This window comes from Trypanosoma conorhini, assembly GCF_003719485.1.
Source record: "Trypanosoma conorhini strain 025E chromosome Unknown Tco_14.4_contig_00285, whole genome shotgun sequence".
In the NCBI taxonomy this organism is placed as follows: Eukaryota; Euglenozoa; class Kinetoplastea; order Trypanosomatida; family Trypanosomatidae; genus Trypanosoma; species Trypanosoma conorhini.
In genome coordinates, this window is record NW_021704373.1 from 1 (window position 1) to 14857 (window position 14857).

The following is a 14857-nucleotide window of genomic DNA, read 5'->3' on the forward strand; positions in this document are numbered from 1 at the left end:
TCTTCCATTTTTTCTCTCTCGCTCTCGCTCTCACACACACACGGAGTTACCAACGCCGCACGCACCGGGCGTAGTTCACTCACTGCGCCGGGCGATGCAGCACGCAAAGCAGCGGCAAATAAACGCAGAAGGAAAAAGGAAGAAACGAAACAAAAAAAAAAGAAGGGGGGTCTCACGCACACACACAAAGAGAGAGACGTGGGCCCCCGAGCAAAAATTCCTCCTCTTCCTCCTCCCCTTCACACACACACACGCTTTTCATCATTATTATTTTTTGTTTGTTTTTTTTGCCTTTGCAGCTCCGCCGCCGCCGCTTCTTCGTCCCTTCGCTGCTTTTCCTCCCCGCGCGCCGCGGCACACACACACACACACACACCCGCCTTTCCTCCCCCCTCCCTCCCTGCGCGTGTGCGCGGCTGCCGCCAACGGAGGGGGAGGGGCGTTCATCCAAAAGCAAAACAAAAAAAAACAGCAAATAAATAAAAACAAACAAAAAAAAGACGACGACGACGACGACGACCGCGAGGGCGCACGGGGCGTGGCCTTCACACTCACGCCGCCCCGCTGCTCACTCGTAGCCGTAGAGGATCTTGCCGCGCTTGCGCAGCGCGTTCACGACGTCGACGGCGGTGACGGTCTTCTTGCGGGCGTACTCCGTGTACGCCGTGGCGTCGCGCACGACGCCCTCCACGAACGCCTTGATCACGCCCCGCACCTCGTCGTACATGACGCCGGAGATGCGCTTCACGCCGCCACGGCGCGCCAGGCGGCGGATGGACCCGCGCGTGATGCCGCGGACGTTCTCGCGCAGGATCTTCTTCTGGCGCTTCTGCGTCCCCTTCGCCTCCCCGCTCTTCTTGCCCTTGGCCATATTGCTGTGCTTGCTTGTTTGGCTGTGTGCTCGGTGCTGCGAGGGAAAAACACACGTACACACACACACAGAGAGAGAGAGAGAGAGAGAAAATTTAAAAAAAGCGAGAAGTAAAGGGGAAGAGGGTGCGGAGAAAAAGAGGCCGTGCGGGCGCAGGGAAACGGGGGAGGGGCGTAGCGCCACCCCGGCGACCGAGAAACGCAGAAGGAAAAAAAAAGACAGACAGACAAGCAAAGAAGAAAACAAGGACCACAAGAGAAAAAAAAGTGGAGAAAAAAGAAATGCGTCGACGAACTCATAACAGAGGCAGAAGAATAAAAATAAATAAATAAAAAATAAAGCGAACGAACGAGCAAATCAATGTCGCTAAAGAAGAAGGAGGGGGGTAGTTTAAGCCACGTAAGAGAAGAACGGTACTAACGGCCTACAATCCTACGCACGCCTCCATGTGTGCACGCGCATGTGTGGGTGGGTGGGTGTAATGAACAGAGCAGCGGGGCAAGACGCCATCGCTTGTGTTCACTCGAGCATGACGGCATGTAGATGCACACACGGGCTGCCGCAGCGTATGTGGTGGGCGAGCGGCACTCCCCCCAGCCACGTCAGCCACGGCGTGTGGGCGCAAAGAACCGGCCCAGACGTCCTCCTTCGCACGTCCCGTCGAAACACCGGGCGCACGCAAACACGCACAGGCACACGCCAAGGCCCAATGGGAGGGGGCAGGAGGGGCGCCGCTGACGCCGCACCTCACGCCCCCAGCCTCAGCGGGTCCTTCTGCGACCCGCGGCTGCTCAGCAAGTCAAGCTCGACCGAGTTGAGTGAGCCCAGCGAGAGGGAGCTGAACGACAGGCGTCCGCCCTCCGCCGCGCCCCGCGCAGTGGAAGCAACGGCCGTGACAGCCCGTCCACGGCGGGCGCGCTGTCCGCCAGCAGCTCGCGCGCCACAGGGGTGGGGAGCTGCGGGCCGGGGAGAACGTGGTCGCCGAGGCCGTCGTCGGTGGTGCGCTCCACCAGGCTCAGCACACGCGGGGCCACCAGTGGGAATCCCGCGACAGACAACGGCGCCGCCGCCGCCGCCGCCCCGTGCGGAATCGTGGAGAAGAGTGCGGCCTCGTTGGGCTCCCTGTAGCGCCCCCCTGGCGTGCCTCACACGTCCAGGTCCGTCCACCTCCTTCTGGCAAACACGAGCGCCTGCAGCATCTTCAGCACGACGTGCACAGAGAAGGCGGCGATGGCCACGACGGCGGCGCCGCACTCGGCGTACAGGGCCCGCCGGTCGGCGGGGTGCAGGAAGAGCTGCACGTTGACGGCGAGGAGCCAGACGCTCACGAGCATCACGGCGAGGTAGTAGCCGTTGTCCAGCGGGGAGATGAGGGGGCGAAACACCGCGACGACGCCAAGGAAGAGTAAGTGGCAAAACATCAGCGCGGCGTGAACGCCGACGCACCCCGCGGCCGTCCCCACCGGAAACGTCGCACACACGGAGACGAGCAGGGGGCGCCCAGAGCCACAGCGTCACCCACGCAACCCGGGACCTGCGCAGATTCGCCAGCACTAGAAATAAGCTGTTCGCCACGGTCGCCGGTGGCCAGATCCCACACACCCGCAGCAGCCACCGATGCGCCAACGCCGCCACATACGAGTCTTGTGCCGCCGTCGCAAATGCAGGTGAAACAACGGGGTAAAACGTCGGACGGACCTTCGCCATCAAGGCACAGAGCGCCACGACGAGGCCGCCAGCAAAGACCACGAACATCACAATGCCCAGCGCCAGCGTGGGCCCCGCCTTCGACGCGAGCCCCTGCATGGACGCAACGGAGGTCCCCAGAAAGAGGTTCACAAGAAGAAGCAACGGAATTCCAGGGAAGAAGCTGTGCTCGGCGGCCACCGCCCACGAGGAACTGCGCCTCCATTTCACCAAGAAAATCACCACAACATGCAACGCCAGCACGCCACCGGTGATAATGAGGTTGCCCAGCATCACCCCAACGAAGGAGTCCTCGATCGTCGACACAGAAAGACTTATGCGTTGCACGCCAGACGCAAGCCGTCGTCTTCTGGGAAACTACCGCATACTTAACGCCGTCACGTAGTTAACACCCGGAACACCCAAAGGCGCACCCAACAGCGAGAACATGGCGGTAAGCCTCCCAAATTCCCCCGTGCCGCCTGCATACACGGGCTGCGGCACAGGATCCACGGCAACAGATATGAGCGGGCACAGCGGTAGGTCTTGCTCCCCCCAAGCCGCGCTGCAGATGCGACCTTTTGTGTTGCACCGGCCCCAACGGGGGCTCCACGCGGCAGCCCAAGGCCGCCTCAACAGGAATCGCAAACTCCATAGACTCCGTCGCATCAATATAAAAGTTCTCCACTGAGGGAGAACTTACCTCAAAGACGCCCAAGCCATTTCGGCGGACCACCACGCCACGCTCAATCAACGGCAAGAAATAGGAGCAGCCCCGACGGCTCATCATACCCAACTCCCGCTCACGGCAAACAACCTTCACCCCACTAGCATTCAAACTCACAAACTCACCATCCTTCACATCAGGCCTACTACCATTCACAGGCAAAAAATTCCATTTACCACCAAATCTTCCACTGAGTACAAACCCCGCACGGACACTATCAACACCAATAGGCACCGAGGACAAACTACCCGCAGGAACATCATAGGACACATCAACACAGAAGGCGTACTCGACACTGACAACGACAAAGACAATGTCCTCGAAGCAATTCCAGTGGCACTAACAGTGTTTGATAATCCGATCGAATCCGTGCTGCTGCGCTCAACCACAAAGCTCGGTGCTGTTGTCTTGGGGGGCCTTGCCATTGGGCGTCGACATCAAGCTCGGTGCTGCTGCTACAGGGCCCTCACTGCCTTTATCCATGGTAGAAGCAGTATTTTGGTGGCTTGAACTGAAGTGCCGAAGGGATGTGTGATTTGTATCGAGTTTATTGTACCCTGCCCCTACGCGCGTGTGTTCGGGTACGTGTAGTTGTCCTTCGTTGCTTTGCGGTGACGTGCCAAGATGCTGGGGCGTATGGCCCTGTAGTAGGGCTCGTGCGCTTGCCGTGTTGTTCTCACGCGTGGTACCGGGTTGGGCCGCACCGACGTGGCAGAGGCATGAGGCAAACGCCAAAAAAAGGGCAAGGAGTACGGTTCCTCGTTGCATCGGTGTGCGTGTGTGTTTGTGTGGGGAGGTGGGGCGGCAGTTGGACGATAAGTTTCCGCCCCGCCAGAGGCACACGCACACACCGCCTGCGCCTGCCTGCCTGTGGTGTGTGTATTGGGAGAGGCGGAGAGAAGGGGCGAGAAAAGTGAAAGCGTTAGTGTCATCCTGCCGGCGTGCCGCGCTCAAGTCGCGAGGAGAGCCGGAGGCAGAGGCACACACAAGGGGCAAGCCCACGTGCGTCCACACACAGTGACCCACAGTCAGAACGCCCTACATGCTCGCAGCCGCACGTGACCCCAGATATATATGTATATATATAAATGTATTTCTGCGTGAGAGCATGTGTACATGTACCTTCAAGCCATATGAACAATAGAAGCGGCGGTACATTTCTGCTTCCCCCAATTCCTCGCCCACGGACCCCCCACCCCGCTCAGAGCAGTTCGTTGTCTCCAACGAGTGGAGAAACGTGGCGCTGGGGCGCCTGTCTCCCTCTGCATTCCCCTTCTTCCTTCGTCGCTGCCCAGTACGGAGGCCACACCCGGCCTAGTCATGGCATTGCCACCAACAATAACCGATTTGTGTGTGTATACACGTGTATATATATATATATATATATGTGTGTGTGTGCGTGCGCGGCGGTTAACTGCACGACTGCAAAGGGAGCGGGCCGTCAGTCGGGGGAGGGCGTCGGACACGGCAGAGCGTCGATGGTCTCCCAGTACTGCCCAAAGACGGCGAAGTTGCGCGTGTTTGGCAGGTTCGCCTTGTGCTGCCGCCACGCCCGCATCAGCGGGTGGCCCGTCACCACCGCCGTGAGGAAGACGCCGTACGCCTCAATCGCGCGCGAGTTGCTCAGCAGGATGGAGTAGTGCACGAGCTCCTCCACGAACCAGGCGAGGTCCACCAGCAGAGAGTGCAGCGCTGGCGAGAAGGACGCGAGCGCCCCCGCCGTGGGGCGGCCCGCGCTGCTCCCACTGCCGCCGCCGCCGCCGCCGCCGCCGCCGCCTCCCGCGTGGACGGCGGTGGCCGCGTCGAGGCCCTTCTGGGCCGCGTAGCACGCGAACTCCGGCAGGAACACCTCCGCCGCCTCCAGCAGCACCCGCCAGAAGGCGTGGGCGAAGTGAAAGAGCCTCTGCTCGCAGATCTGGCGGCGGCCGGCATTGAGGGAACTGGTCATCGGCCTCGCCGCGGCGGCGGCGGACGCCAGCGCCGGCGGGGCGTTGGACGGCGCGTAGCACAACTCCACCCGCACCCGCTCGCTGGGGTCGCGGACGTTGAGCAGCAGGACTTGCTCGCTCAGCGCCGGGAGCACCGCCGCCGCGTCGCCGGACGTCCGCCACGACAACATGGCGGTCACACGGGCGACGTTCAGCCGCACCCGCACCGTCGCGGCGCCGCCGCCGGGGATGACGCGCAGGTTAGTGAAGTTCTCCTCCGTCGCCGCCGCCGTCTCCTCCCCCTGCTGCTGCTGCTGCGGCCGCCCGCCCGACTCTCCCCGCTCCCGCGCATCCCGCTCCTCCGCGTCCCCGCCGCCCTCGCGGTCCTCGCCGGGGAGCACGTCAAGGATGGGGGACGTCGTGCGGAACGTGACGCGGAGCTCGCGCGAGCGCAGGTTTCGCACGGGGATGCTCAGAACGTAGTCTTCCGCGGCCGCAAAGAAGAGCCGCCGCGGCGAGTGCATCGACGGCCGGAGGACCTCAAAGCGGGCCTTGACAACAAACCGGGCGTCGCGGGCCTGCTTGCACTTCAGCACCACCTCCGCCTCCCCGGCGACAGCCACCCCGCTGGGCAGCGAGAGTCGGTCGCAGACGAGGAGGAAGGACACCTTCACGCGGGACTTGGGGTCCACGACGAAGCGCCGCTGCCCCCGCATCTCGGCGACGTTGTGGAGGTGCGAAACCAGCAGGCGCACCTCACACTCCGGGCGGGCGACAGCGCCGTCTTGCGGTTTGCCGTCGTCCCCCTCCGCCGTGGCTCGTCCGCCGCCGCCGTGCGCGCTGCCGCGGTTGGAACTCGCGGTCGCCGCACCGCCACGGCTAGAAGCAGCCGAAGCGGCCTCCGCCTCCGCTTCCTCCTCCTCCTCCTCAGCAGCAGCAGCGTTGTTGGTGGCGGCGGCGAGGCTGAGGTCTTCCCCGTCCTCCGGCATGTTATTGAACTCCATGCGGAATGGATTCACGACGGCCACGGGGAACTCGAGGGGAATGCTGGAGCGGTTCACAATCTCCAGCGCCACGTACGTGCGATGCGTGTTGGCGCCAAAGAGGCGGCCAATAAAAACGCTGCGCTCGGCGTTTGTCGCCATCCTCTGCCCGTTGGAGGCCACAATCTCAAATAGCCCCTCGCCCGCCGTGGGGAGAAAGACCTCGGCGGTGAGCTGCAGCAGCAGCAGCTCCCCCGGGGCGGCGGGGGTGGTGATGCTCACGTACCCCCCGAAGGAGCCCGCCTCGGTGGAGAGAATGTTCAGGCGCAGTGGCTGCGTCTCGCCGGGCTCCAGCACCGCCGTGGCGCTGGGCAGCAGCAGCCACGGCTGCGGCCCCTGCGACCAGATCGCCACGCTGTACTCCACCACCGCCTCCGCGAGGTTGTTGCGGATCGCAATGTCCGTCGTCGGGGGCGAGTCCTTGGCGTAGGTGAAGCGGCAGGTGTACGTCCCGTGGCACCCCGCCACGGCCTGGCAGCCGCCATGCAGACTCAGCACACGCGGCGATGCGGCTGCCTCCGCAGGCGGCCCCGCGGCGGCGGCGGCGGCGGCGGGGGAGGAGGAGGGGGAGGAGGAGGGCATCCCATGGGTGAGCCCCGACGCCGCCGCCAGGCCGCCAGCGACGTGAATGCCACCCGCCCCAGGCGTGGCGGCCGCCGCGTTTGGCGACGCATTTCGCAGGCTTGTGACGGTTGCCGTGGACCTATCCATCGCGTCCACAACCTCCTCCAGCGGGCCTTCACGGCCACCACCAGCCGCAGCCGCGGCGGCCCTTGAGTCCACACGCGCCCCGGTGGTTTGCAAAAAAAGCTGCTGCTGCTTTTGCAGCTGTTGCTCCCTCTCATCCAGCGGGGCAAGGGCAATGCGCACCACCGCCGCACTACACGGGACGCTCTCATCAAAGAGGGCCAGCGCCACGGCCTGCTCCACGTTTGGTTGATGCCGGCTCGCGTCCACGCGTAGCATGACCCGTACCCGTTGCACACGCTGCGGCGGGAGCGCCACAAGCGTCGTGGTGGTGGTCGTCGTCGCGCCCGCACCTGACGCCTCTGCCGTGAGGAGCGGGGACGGCAAAGCACCCGCTGCCGGCACGCTCGTAGTAGAGAGCAGCGGCGAGGGTGAAAAGGCGCCCGTAGGGCCGGTCGCATTTCTGGCGATGAGCTGCTGATGCTGCTGCTCCCCTACCGCGTCTGGATCACCGCGCCACGCACTCGGCATTGTCAATCCTTCGCTCTCCGGCGACGGCTCGCTGAGCTGGGTGCAGGACACTGCCACACCGTCCTGGTACGCCCGGTCCAGCAGGGGCGTGATGGAGAGCGCCACCGTGTGCTGCGCGCACGGATTGGAGACAACTAACTCGCCCGCGTACACCGTCTCTGCCGCGTAGTGCGGCCCGCCCGTTCCACTCCCGCCCTCTTTTCCTGCGCCGGGTGACGCTCCTGCCGCCGCCGCGGCCGCCGCTGCGGTCTGCGGGGTCAGCGTGAGGCGCGGGGGGACGGCGAAGGTCTGAAACGCGCGCAGTGTGCTGAACACCTGCACCTCCTCATCCGCGGAGGTGAGGGAGTTGGTGAAGTGGAGGGTGCCCAGCCAGAAGGAGGGAGACTCGGCGCCCCGCCGCCGCTCCAGCTCCGCGAGGCCCTCAAACGTCATGGCCTGTCGCTCCCGAAGGACGTCCGCCCGCTTCAGCTTGCGCTGCCCGTAGAAGGCGGCAGAGAGGGCGGCGAAGTCCCCCCTCATCAGCAGACACCGCAGGCGAAAGGACTGCTGCTCCCTCGGCCGGGGAGGCGCCCCCTTCAGAAGGTCCTCGGGCTTCGTCAGGGCAGGCAGCGCAGCCGCCGCAGGGGACGGCATCGAGGCGGCGGTGGCCAACGGCGTCCCCATCGCGTTGCCGCTCGAATTCGCACCCCCGGTGCCGTTGCTCGCGTTGCCGCCCACACCAGCAGCACCAGCTGCGATGGCGGCAGAAAGGGACACAGTGGAGATCCCCGCGGCGTCGGCCGCACTCACCGCGCCAGGGCCCCCACCCACGCCGCCGCTGCTGGTCGCGGCGTTCATGCTGTTGGTAGCTGCGGCAGTGATGGGGGCGGGGGCAGCCTTGTTGGCCGTGCCGTGCTTCGCTTGTCCAAAGGCGATACTCTGCAGTGCGGCCGCGGCATCGTACTGCAGCACCTGCAGCTGAATGAGGCCCGCCAGTTTGGGGTTATCCGCCACGTCCACGCCCACCTCAACGTTCGGCTCCATCGCGGTCATGACAAGCTTACTCTCGGAGAGAATGTCCGTGGCGGCGGTGATGGTGGTCTCCGTCACCCGCAGCGCCTCCATGGAGAGGGACTCCTGCGCGCTATTCATCACGCCGTCGCAGGAGAGGTCGAACAGCTTCCAGTAGTACTGCCCCGTCACGTACACCACCATGTCGTTCTCAGGGTTGAGCTCGTTCACAAAGTAGACGGCGAAGCAAAAGGGCCCCTGCGTCCGGATGAGGCTGACCAGGAGGGCTGCCTCCACCGAGGCGGTCTGCAGCGGCGGCACGACGACGCGGTTGCTGGCAAAGCGCACGGTTGGCTCGCACTCGATGCTGAGGCGCAGCGGCAGGACCGGCGAGAGGTTTGTCAGGCGCACCACAACCGGGGTGCCGCCGCCGGCGCCGCTCTTTCCGCCCACGCCCACCACGCCGAGCTCAATCAGCGGGGTCTCCACCCGTCCCTCGCTCACGGCAAAGGTGAGAACAAACCGCGGCAGCAGCACGCACTGCCCCACGGCCGGCAGGGAGCGCTTCATGGGAAACAGCATGGCGGTGTAGTTGAATCCCGCCCCCTCGTCGATGATCTGCGCCACGTACACCTGCGTCGTCTCCACCACTGTGACCACCTCGTGCCGCAGCAGCCGCCGCGCCTGCTGCTCCGTCAGCTGCGGCAGGGAGGTGAGGGTCCACGCAACGGCCTCAGTGTGCCGCGCGTCCAGGCGCACGCGGCCGCGTGGGTAGACGGGGGAGGAAAGCGTCGACGGGGCGGCCGCCGCCGCCGTCTCCTCCACCGGGGAGGCGGGCCGTGGCAGGCCAAGCACGAGCGGCGCAGGGCCCTTCGCCACAAGGATGAGGTCGCGCGTGCTGTGGTTTGTCATGTGCAACGCGGCGGTCTTCACAGGGCTGTGCAGCTGCAGCCCGCCGTCCTCGCCGATCACCACCGCCGCCGTCGGCAGCACAACCACCACCTCCTCGCTGCTGCTCTGCCGCCGGGTCAGCGGCCCGGCGGCGGCGGCACTCGCCGGCAAGCCAACCGCGTGCTGCTGCTCCTGCGGCAGCGGCGGTGCATCATCCTCCGCCACTACTACGGCGGAGATCGCCTCGTCTAGGCGAAGTATGGACACCTCCACTTGCAGCGGCTTCTGCCGACAACTCAGGTTAAACACCACCAGTGACTCCCGCAGAAGCCCGGGGGCGGCAAGCTGCAGGGAGACGGGCACCTCCACCTCGCCCCTGGGCGGGAGCTTCAGCTCCGGCGTCTCCACGTGCGTGACCGTCAGGCTCGCCGTCACCCGCAGCCGCACCTCGAAGCGGTCCGACGGGTTCCGCACGGTGAAGCTCGTCTGTGCGAGGCGGCAGCGTGGCAGAACAGCACCGAGGTCAATGAAAGACTCCTGCAGCACCACCTCGCCGCTGCCCACGTGCGCCGAAAGGCGCACGCTCGTCTGCGCCAGAACACTGTAGCCACCGTGTGCCTCGTTGCCCATGCCCGCCGCCAGCGCCTCGATAAGAATGCCGGCCGTCACCAGACGACTTTTGTGCCGCCACGTACGTTCACTCGGCCGGAAGCGGACGTAAATGCGGAGCTTCTCGTGCGAAAACACCCGCTGCACGGGGCTCACGAGGGGGATGGTGCACTTCGCGTCCTCAAAGAGCGACACAAGCAGTGGACGGTTGGAGCGAATAAGCAGCACATGCGGCATCGTGAGGCGCGTGCGCACAACAAACGACTGCACCTCAAGACGGCTCTCCTCGCACGGCACCACGATATCCCGCAGCCTAATCTCCTTCGGCGACACCTGCAGAAGATCCTCCTCCACGGTGGGGCTCAGCTCCACCGCCAGGTACTTGACATCGGAGGGGTGCCGCAGGTTCTTGACGGGGATGAAGTAGCGCTGCGGGACGACGCTCATCGGGGTGCACTCCACCGTGATGCAAAACGGCTCCGACGCACGCACCGTCCCGTTGCGTGGGACAAACTTGAAGTGCGCATCCAGCGTCTTTGCGGGCATCAACGCAGTGGACGCCGACGACGCCGCTGCTGCCGCTGCTCCGCCGCCTCCGGCAGCGGCATTATTCACATTCGCCACACTACCACTACCACCACTACTATTACTACTGTTATTATTATTATTCCCGCCGGCCCCACCACCCGACGTGGTGGTTGCCGCATGCAACATGCCGCTGTGGAGGCTGTTGCCGCAGCAACGGAGCGGGTCCAGCACAACAAACGACGTCCCATCCGTTGCCCGTATCAGCATGGTGAACTTGCACGCCTCGTAGGCAACGGAGTGCATCACAAACGCCACGGGGCAGCGCATAAACGTGGCGGCCATGACCCCCTCACCGGGTTCAATGGCGATGAACGACGGCGCTGGGGCCGCCGGGGGCAGGTGCGGGGGGAACGACGCATTCGTCAACTCCGCAGCCGATGGCAAGAGGACGGCGTCCCTGCACGAAATCGGGAGCGACCTTCCCGCGGGACTTCCTTCCACTGCTGGCAGGGATGGAACCGGCAATACGGTCGCCGCCACCGTGGGTCGAGCAGCGGCGTCCCCGTCCCCGTCCCCGTCCCCGTCGCCCTCGCCCTCGCCCTCCGTGGGCACAAGTGTGATGTCGACCGGAATGACGCGATTGGCCTCCTTGTCTTTGGTCTCGCAGAGGAGAAAGGTGATGGTGCCGCTCTGTGCGGGCGGGATCCACTCCGCCGTCCGAGTACAGGTGAGGGTGAGCACAAGGATGGTCGACTCCCCCGCATTCATCTCAGGCAACGCCACGCCGTCGCAGAGCAGCAGCGAGAGCAACTCTGGGTGCTGCAGCTGGCGCGCCGGTGGCCTCGCCGGCAGCTTTTCATCCTCGCTCTCCGACAGCACATTGAGATTCCGCCCCTGCTGCTGCTGCTGCTGGTCCCCGCCACCCGCGGCTGCGGAGGCGGCCGCTCCCCCCTCCGCGGATGTCGCCGTGGGATTGGCGTCCACCTCCTTCCCCATGAGGGCGCAGCGCAGCGCCTCAATTTGCCGCATTGCCGCCGCCACCTTTTCCATCTTCTTCTTGCGACGGTAGATCTTCAGCTTCTGCTCGAGCTTTTCAATCTTCTCCTCGAGCTTGCGGGAGGAGCCCGAGTTCGCGCCACCGTGCTCCATCTCCAGCTGCAGCCGCACCTCGACGCCGTCAACTTAAAAAAGCGGTCGCCCAGGTTCGTGGTGGCGTCCACGACGGCGGTGTTGTTGTTGGCGTTGCCGCACGAGGGGCTGCCGCACGCTGACGGGGTCGCCGCGGGGGCGTCAAGCTTCAGGCAGAGCTCCCGTCGGGTGTTGCTAGTGTTGACCACGCTGAAGCGGGCGCCTGCGCGCGCGCACGGCGGCCCCGCATCGTCGCGGCCCACAGAGGCCCCGCTACCGCCACCGCCACTGTTCCCAGGCAGCGAGGGGGCAAGCAGCAGCGGAGGCACCGGCACCACCCCGAAGCTCCACGAGCTGGGGCTGACGTCAAACGTCTCCGCCTTTATGACACTCGCCTTCAGCGTCACGGTCACCTCGTTGGACGGGTCGAGCACGTTGGTGAGGCGGATGCGCTCCTCGAAACTGCCCTTGATGCCCGGGTAGAAGCAGAGCTCCACCTCCTTCGTCGCGTATGGGCGGATACGGCAGTAGATGCACTTCTTGTCCGAGTTCTCCATGCGAATGTGCCCCGCCGTGACCGAGCGCGACTTGGACAGCTTCAGCAGCAGCGGGGAGTTGCACTGGTTCACGATGGGGATCTTGGTCGTCCTGCGCTCACCAATGTTCACCTCGCCAAAGTTTTTCGTCTTTTGCCCCTCCAGCTCAAAGCGCGTGCCGCAGAGGCGGTAGGAGAGGCGCACGAACCGCGGCACCTCAATCCCCTCCACCATGATGCTGACCCCATCCTCCTTCGTCACCGCATCCACGCCCCCGTTCGTGCGATCAATGCGCACGTAAAACGTGCTGCTCCCGCGGGGCTCGAGCGTGATGCTGTTTATCGTCACGGCGTGCTGGCGCAGGGCATTGACGACGCTGCTCCGTAGCACCTCCGCCCGCTCCACTGAGGGCGGCTCCCCCGCCTCCTCCCCGCCGTAGCAGCAGTAGTCGCGCAGCTCCATCGCCATGGACTCAAACTCACTCGCCAACATGCCCTCCAGGGAAAAGGTGTCAATTGTGCTGCTCGAGCTGTTCAGCTGCAGCACAAGGGGGTAGTCCACATTGGACTGCAGGGCGTAGGCCACGATTAGTGGGACGTTTGTGAGGGTGCGCAGCCGAGACGCACCCGTGCCATCGTGGCCGCGCCCGCCGGCGTTGACGCTTCCGTCGTCGCATTGCGCCTTCGCCTCACACGTGTACAACGCATCGTGCAGCTTTGCCTCGGAGGGCGCCATGTTATTGGCCTCGATGTTCACAATCAGACGGTCCTCGGCGGGGTTCGACACGTTTGCAATGGTGAGCTGCTTGCGGTAGGTGGGGTTCACACGTTGAGGGTTGATGCGAAGCGTGATAGGGAGGCTGCTGTGTGGGGCGATGGAAAACTCCCCCAGCGTTTCCCGCCCCCCGGTCGCCGACACGCGCGGCTGCAGCCCCTCAATGGAGACAACCTTGCTGCGCAGCTCCACGTAGATCGTGGTGGGCAGCGGCGAGGGGTTTTCGATGTCAAAGGTGTAGCGCCTGCTCTGTCCCACCTGGCAGTCACCAAAGTTTATGTTCGTCTGCGAGGCGACGATGGTGCTCGTGAAGAGAGTTGCCACGCACCGCACCATCACCCGCTGTTGCCGCCTGCTGCTACCGTCGCCGCCACCAACGCCACCACCACCACCGCCGCCACCACCGCCACCACCACCACCACCGCCGCCGCCAGTCGTGCTGCTTCCCACGCCGGTGACAACAAACTCAAATTCAAACTTGAGGTTCGAGGTCGCCTTGCGCTCCTGGTCGGTGGAAGGGACGTACATGACCCCCACCGGCACACTCCCCTTCTGCGGCGCTATCACCACCTCATCCACGGCGAAGATCGCCTCATTCTTGTCGCCCCCGTCGTCGGTGGCCGTCTCCTTCTTATTGCTGCTGCTGTTGCTGTTGGGATTCGCGCTGGGGTTGGGGAGGGGGCCCCTGCCGGTGCCGCCCTTGCTGTCGTCGCCGCCGCGGCCTGGTCGCACGAGGCTGAGGACCCCCTCGCAGTGACGGGGGCGGGGGTCAAGGAGGCGCAGCGTCACGTCCTCCCGGGTGGAGTTGCAGACGCTCAGCTCCCGGGTTACCCGCGTGCCACGGTAGACCTCGCCAAAGTCCAGCACCGGATCCATGACGCTCACGAGGTCCGTCTGCGACTCCGCCGCGACCACGTTGATATGCACGTACACCAGCTCCGAGTTGCGGGCGTCGCGGAGGTTGTCGCACTGCAGCACCGCACGGTAGTGCTGCATGCCGGTGGCGCCGCTGGAGAGCGCGGCGGCGGTGGTGCGCACCATCAGTGTGAAGTTCATGGAGGCGTGTCTGTCGAGCAGCAGCGTGCGGCCAATCTTTGGCTCCTCAAACTTGTCATCTTCGTAGAGGGAGAACTCCACGTTCTTCTGCGGCATCGTCTGCGAGCGGATCACGAAGGGCAGCGGCAGGGCAGAGGCGTTGGTGACGGTGAAGTCCATCAGGTGCGTTTTGTTCGGCGCCATGGTGGTCTGCAGCTCCGACCGAGACACGGTGAGCAGCGAGAGAAAGACGCTTGCGCTGAACGGCAGCGTGACCGTCTCGGAGCGCACCGCCCCCACTGAAGGGGGCCGCGACGAGTGCAGTGATGGCAGCAGCGGCTGATGCGGGTCATCGTGCTGCGCGTCCACACCGCCATCCTTCCTGCTGCCACGAGCCGCGCTGCCCGCCGCGTGGCCGCCGCCCGCCGAGGAGGCCGCGGGACCGCCCTTGTGCAGCTGTGTGTGCTCGCCGTCCTTCCTCTCACTCATGAGGTGCAGTGAGGAGGCGAGCGTGGCTAAGCTGCCGTCGCTGCTGCTAAGGCTCTTCTTGTCCGAGCTCCGCCTACTCGCGTCCGCGTAGATGGGCGAGGACGCCACCGGCAATGAGGCCGCCGTCAACTGAATCGCCCCGCTAACCAGCGTGGGCGGGGCCTGCACCACGACGCTGGAAAACTGCCCCGGGTCCGCGTGGAAGATGGCCACCACATCCTTCACCTCCAGCGGTGCCAGCAGCAGCCGGTCAATGGCGTTAACGCCGTCTAAGACGGCGTTGTAGAAGGGCGACAGCGTCCCCCGCGTGGGGCGATCCTTCTGGGCATCGCCGCCGCCCTCCACATCCGCTTCGCCGAGAAGCAACATGTCTTCCCACAGTTTAAAGCTAATGGCGGCCGGCA

At 64.8% G+C, this 14857-nt stretch overlaps 7 protein-coding genes across 7 annotated transcripts in view, besides 9 other annotated features; all 7 read right to left on the bottom strand.

Annotated features, from left to right (window-relative positions):
• The first annotated feature begins 355 nt into the window (after window positions 1-355).
• Window positions 356-376: a microsatellite.
• Window positions 376-402: a microsatellite.
• Window positions 403-449: 47 nt separating this feature from the next.
• Window positions 450-499: a sequence feature (A-rich).
• Window positions 500-534: a microsatellite.
• Window positions 535-568: 34 nt separating this feature from the next.
• Window positions 569-871, bottom strand: Tco025E_05103 (histone H4; the record flags this gene model as incomplete). The annotated part of the gene is made up of 1 exon (XM_029372006.1): window positions 569-871. One exon carries the CDS (start codon window positions 869-871, stop codon window positions 569-571), a length of 303 nt encoding a protein of 100 aa, XP_029227867.1.
• A 69-nt stretch (window positions 872-940) lies between these two features.
• Window positions 941-961: a microsatellite.
• Window positions 962-1189: 228 nt separating this feature from the next.
• Window positions 1190-1211: a microsatellite.
• A 407-nt stretch (window positions 1212-1618) lies between these two features.
• Tco025E_05104 (uncharacterized protein) lies at window positions 1619-2851 on the bottom strand (the record flags this gene model as incomplete). Its single annotated transcript, XM_029372007.1, has 1 exon — window positions 1619-2851. The coding sequence occupies one exon, from the start codon at window positions 2849-2851 to the stop codon at window positions 1619-1621; it is 1233 nt and encodes a 410-aa protein (XP_029227868.1).
• Window positions 2852-2963: 112 nt separating this feature from the next.
• Tco025E_05105 (uncharacterized protein) lies at window positions 2964-3347 on the bottom strand (the record flags this gene model as incomplete). Its single annotated transcript, XM_029372008.1, has 1 exon — window positions 2964-3347. One exon carries the CDS (start codon window positions 3345-3347, stop codon window positions 2964-2966), a length of 384 nt encoding a protein of 127 aa, XP_029227869.1.
• A 318-nt stretch (window positions 3348-3665) lies between these two features.
• Window positions 3666-4052, bottom strand: Tco025E_05106 (uncharacterized protein; the record flags this gene model as incomplete). The annotated part of the gene is made up of 1 exon (XM_029372009.1): window positions 3666-4052. The coding sequence occupies one exon, from the start codon at window positions 4050-4052 to the stop codon at window positions 3666-3668; it is 387 nt and encodes a 128-aa protein (XP_029227870.1).
• A 300-nt stretch (window positions 4053-4352) lies between these two features.
• Window positions 4353-4378: a microsatellite.
• Window positions 4379-4634: 256 nt separating this feature from the next.
• Window positions 4635-4650: a microsatellite.
• Window positions 4651-4671: a microsatellite.
• Window positions 4672-4725: 54 nt separating this feature from the next.
• Window positions 4726-11541, bottom strand: Tco025E_05107 (uncharacterized protein; the record flags this gene model as incomplete). The annotated part of the gene is made up of 1 exon (XM_029372010.1): window positions 4726-11541. The coding sequence occupies one exon, from the start codon at window positions 11539-11541 to the stop codon at window positions 4726-4728; it is 6816 nt and encodes a 2271-aa protein (XP_029227871.1).
• A 23-nt stretch (window positions 11542-11564) lies between these two features.
• On the bottom strand, window positions 11565-14453 carry Tco025E_05108 (uncharacterized protein; the record flags this gene model as incomplete). Its single annotated transcript, XM_029372011.1, has 1 exon — window positions 11565-14453. One exon carries the CDS (start codon window positions 14451-14453, stop codon window positions 11565-11567), a length of 2889 nt encoding a protein of 962 aa, XP_029227872.1.
• Window positions 14454-14722: 269 nt separating this feature from the next.
• Window positions 14723-14857, bottom strand: part of Tco025E_05109 (uncharacterized protein) — a gene marked incomplete at both ends in the record, with an annotated part of 771 nt that continues 636 nt past the window's right edge. Inside the window, one exon of the mRNA XM_029372012.1 lies at window positions 14723-14857. This exon is cut by the window's right edge and continues 636 nt beyond it. Within this exon, the coding sequence (XP_029227873.1) occupies window positions 14723-14857 (135 nt within the window).